The sequence below is a fragment of the Vicia villosa genome, linkage group LG4 (genome assembly GCF_029867415.1).
Source record: "Vicia villosa cultivar HV-30 ecotype Madison, WI linkage group LG4, Vvil1.0, whole genome shotgun sequence".
NCBI lineage: Eukaryota > Viridiplantae > Streptophyta > Magnoliopsida > Fabales > Fabaceae > Vicia > Vicia villosa.
The window spans coordinates 13,881,080-13,885,698 of record NC_081183.1 but is presented as its reverse complement, the minus strand read 5'-3'; the positions used below and the strand labels follow the sequence as shown (position 1 = coordinate 13,885,698).

Sequence of the window (4,619 nt, the reverse complement as noted above, 5' to 3'; positions counted from 1 at the left end):
AATTCTTGTCCAATAGCCCAAATAATCAAACATGTTTATAAACAACAGACTTTGCTTAAATGCGGGGACATATCTTCTACCATAAAAGAAAAAAATTCTTGTCAAATATCTTGATTCAAATCATCCTAATACCATTGAATCTCGTAAGCTTTATTATTACTGAGTCTAATAAATTCAACTTCTTTTAACTTAAAGTCTCAAAGTATTCCTTCATTTGACATATGTAATATGAGCATCTTGAGTCCATGATCTAACTATTTTCTATCGACAAACTAGTTACGACTAACACAATAAAGCTCTCATAAACAAAAAAGTTTACTTTAAGGCCTGGATACCTCATTGTTGTGTAGAATTAACTTATAGTTGTCAAACATCTTGCAATTTTGGTAGGGTGAGTTAATATGTTGGTTGTGTTGTTTTATTATCTACTCTTTTGTATGTTTAAGTTGGTGCTTATATATGTTTATTGTTTAAGTGAGGCATTATGTGTATGTATAATCTCTAGTATTTTTAGTTTTGATATGCAACTTTTATAAGACCCAAACATGTCTAAGAATGATTATACATGTGGGTTCTGAATTTTCTGCGATTTTACTTGTGGATTCTTTTATTACATGCGAATTTATTTGAGAGTTTATCTACAGAATTGATTGTGAGTTTACTTGTGAAATTTTCTACGAATTTATCAATAGATCTACCTAGAGAAGACAAAAAAACCCATACCTATGAGGATCCGCAGGTAAAATCTATCACGGGTACGAATTTGATGGTTTAATGGATATACACGAGTAAAATAAATGGATATTTAGTTACCTGTTTCCTTACGGGCATGGATACGGATTTAATGGTATTCGTACCCACGGGTATCCTTATCCATTAATAATTAGTAAAATTACTTAAATATTAATTTGTTTAATATAAAATTATTATTATTATTAGAATTATTTAGTTGAATATGTGATTATTATTATTTTGCTGATTTATTTATTTGATAAAAGAAGAAATAAAATGAATGTAATTTATTATTATTATTATTATTATTATTATTATTATTATTATTGCTTAAATTTAAAAATATTTTGTCTTTATTATATATATATTTTAAAATAATAGTTTCTATGGAAATCCGTTTAATATCTGTGGGTGTCTTAAAATTCACAGATACCCACACAGGCATGGAAGTATAAATTTTTTCTCCACCGCTCTCATTAATTTGGAAGTAAGCATTTAAAAAGCCACCAAACATTGCATGTTGAAATACATCTTCCAGATATTTTAACTATTTTTTATCAAGAAACTTAGATATATAGTGTCATTCCATTACACATTTCCAAAAATATATAGAGAGTACTAAGAAGTGCAACTCATCCTTATTGAATCTAATACAACGAAATCCAATAAAAAATGAATGGTCCCTCCCTCCTATTGGACTCTGAATAGGTTGGTCTAAGGTTCTTTAAGAAAAAACAAGGGTAGATGGATAGATAGATATAAGGAAGATGGTGATAATTTAAGGTAGCCATGTTTTAGCATATGGGAGAGTAAATTTCATGTTTCCCTCAACAAGGATGCATGGGATCCATGTCCACCATACCATTTACATTGACAAGTAGACATCAAAATATAATAAGAATAAGCATTTAAATTTTTTTTAAAATATTTTGTAATAATGAAAAACATGTTTTCCAAATTAATAATTTTTAAATATTATTTTATTAATAAAAATTAATTTTGTATGTAGTAAAAAAAATATTTTAATAGATAAAATTACTAATTAAATATTATATACTTAATTAAAATTTTTAAATTACTATTATAATAATCTTTTTGATTTTTGCCATATATTATTTTTATTTTCTTTCTAATTTGAGATGATTAGTTTATATTTTGATGCAAATTTCTATAATATGTAGTAAACATTATTTCTTTTATATTGAAAAAATATATTTATATTATTTAAAATTATATAATTATAAAAGATAAAAATAAATTTTAGTTAAAATAATAAGAAAAATAATTAAAAAATCGATAAATTAAAAATAATATGTTTAAAAACTATTTCAAAAAAGCTAAAAGAAAGGTAAAAAAGTTCATGTTAAAAGAAACTTTTACCAAGCAATTATTTTTATTAATATAAAATTTAAAATTTAAAACTAAAAATTGAAGGTTAGTTATTGATCTTACTATAAATAGAGTAATACTAAATGTCTATATGTTTTGAACTATAAATTGAATGTTTGTGATTTCTGGTGGCATATGTTGTGATAAAATGGGTAGCCATGTGGTTTATTTTGAAAAGATGTTTATGTGAGAATGGCAATTAAGTGTGTTATGCATTATAAAGCTTTTTTTCCTTTGTTTTTTAATCATTTGGTAATATAGTTTTTATGCATATATGGATGTTTATTTTAATCATTTGGTAATATAGTTTTTATGCATATATGGATGCTTATGTGGTATAGGGCTGATATGTTTTTTTTAAAAAAAGTGTCAGAAGACGTTGAATTTGAACAAGAGTAGGTTGTTTGGTGTGAATTTTCTTTCGGAGTTTGTTGAAGCCGGAGTCTCTTTTCTAAATTGTGAGATTGGTTTGGCCTCCTTTGTGTTCCTTGGTATACCAGTTGGAACTAATCCTAGAAGATGCGACATGTGGAGACCGCTTGTTTCAAGACTTCGTAGGAGAATTGGAAGTTGGCATAATAAACAAATTTCCATTTACGGGAGGGTTGTTCTTTTAAATTCCATCTTATCGAGCATTCCAATTTTTCTCTTATCTTTTTATAAGGCTCCGAAGTCCATCATCAATGAAATCATTGCGATTCAACGGTCTTTTCTTTGGGGTGGTGAAGAAGACAAGAAGAGGATTAATTGGATTAGTTGGGATATTGTTTGTCTTCCAAAAAAATAAGGAGGGTTTGGTGTGAAACATTGTGGAAAGTTCAATTGTGCACTTCTTAGTAAATGGAAGTGGCGCATTTTGAATGCAGAGACTTCTTTATGGACTAACGTTCTTTTTTGCAGGTATGGAGATATTAAAAGAGCAATGTTAAAGGAGCCTTCTTTCCATGTGTGTGACAAAGTATCCCTTTGGTAGAAGAATCTTTGTTCGGTTGGTTGTGCGGACTCGGAGCCATCATCAAATTGGTTTAAAGCTTACATCTCTTGCAAACTTGGAAAGGGCCTATTTTTGAAATTTTGGTGTGACACTTGGTTAGGCAACACCGCTTGGAACCCTTTTTCCGGATCTAGTTCCGTTGTCGGATAATCCGCATGCAAAGGTGGCCGATATGGGTAGTTGGAATGGAGAAATTTGGAATTGGTCTTTTGATATTAATTGTGAAGTGGAGAATGGGGCAGCCGCGACACAATTGTTTGATTTGGTGATTCTTCTTTCGCCAGTACAATCTTGTCACTTGATTGAGGATTCGTTTGTTAGGTGGCGTAATTCTTCCGGGTTCACGGTGAGTAATGCTTATGATTCCATCTTGTCCTTTGACTCTCGGACACCTCCATTGGACAATTCGGTTATCTTAGCCTTTTTTCATTTATGGAAGAAAAAAGTTCCTAGTCGTATTCATCTTTTTGGTTGGAGATTGATTTGGAATAGACTTGCTTCGAAGGCGGAATTGGCTAAATGTGGAATTATATTAGATCCTAACTTGTTGGTGTACTCTTTCTATGGTCGGTTTCAAGAGGATCTTGATCATCTTTTTCTTCATTGAGACATTGCTAGAGATTGGTGGAAAAAATTGCTTCTTTGGCTTCGTTTGGATGACATCATTTCGGCCGGAACAATTTTGGAGCGAATTACTTGCTTGGAGAATTCATGCAAGTTGCAATTAGATTTGGATGTGGGTTGGTTCTTTGGCTTAATATTTTGTTGGACTATTTGGATGTGGGCTGGAAATGTAGGAATGAAGTTTGATGGGTTGGGGTTCATCAAATTTATTTCTAGGGAATGGTTTATGACTTTTTCTAAGGTGAATGATACTTTACTTTGGCCGAATTGGTGTATCAATCCGAGACCGTTTTTTAGGTAGTTTGGTTGGGTAGTTTATTACCCGGTTGCATCCGGTTGGGGGTTTATGCCCATTTTTCCTTTTTTTTCTCCTTCTTGTAACCTTGTTTGGGTTGAGCACCCGTAGTGCTTGTTAATATATTCCCATTTTCTTATTAAAAAAAGTAATTACACGATTTTAATAAATTTATATTATTTTTAATTAGTTTTTATTAATAATATGTGTTTTTATAGCATTTTAATCTTAATTTAAAGTAATATTGAAAAATTAAATTAAATTCTAAATCACTTTAATTAGATAAATTTTACAATATTTTTATTTTTATTGTGGAAGTTACTATGACAAAAAGTTAATCAAACTTAAACAAAAATATTTAAAGAAAAGAAGAAATTTGAAGAAATCAACTATTTTTCCTAAGGATCAAATTTCCTTGTGAGCAATTCGAAATACCGCACTGCATTAGACTATCCAACGCGATGTATTATACAATTTGGACAAGTGACACATCAGTAAAAATTAATAAACGAGTCACACCTATCGTAAAGTCTGACTCGTTTATGTGAATTCATCATTTTTTTCTATAATGAAATAAGTTTGTTG

The 4,619-nt window shown here is 29.7% G+C and overlaps 1 protein-coding gene across 1 annotated transcript; it reads left to right on the top strand.

The window, feature by feature from the left end:
• The first annotated feature begins 3,287 nt into the window (after positions 1–3,287).
• LOC131596795 (uncharacterized) lies at positions 3,288–3,722 on the top strand. Its single transcript, XM_058869534.1, has one exon. It carries the CDS (start codon positions 3,288–3,290, stop codon positions 3,720–3,722), a length of 435 nt encoding a protein of 144 aa, XP_058725517.1.
• Positions 3,723–4,619: the final 897 nt, after the last annotated feature.

Coding starts and splice junctions, on each gene's coding strand:
- LOC131596795 (XM_058869534.1), top strand. CDS start 3,288: ATGGGTAGTTGGAATGGAGAAATTTGGAATTGGTCTTTTGATATTAAT.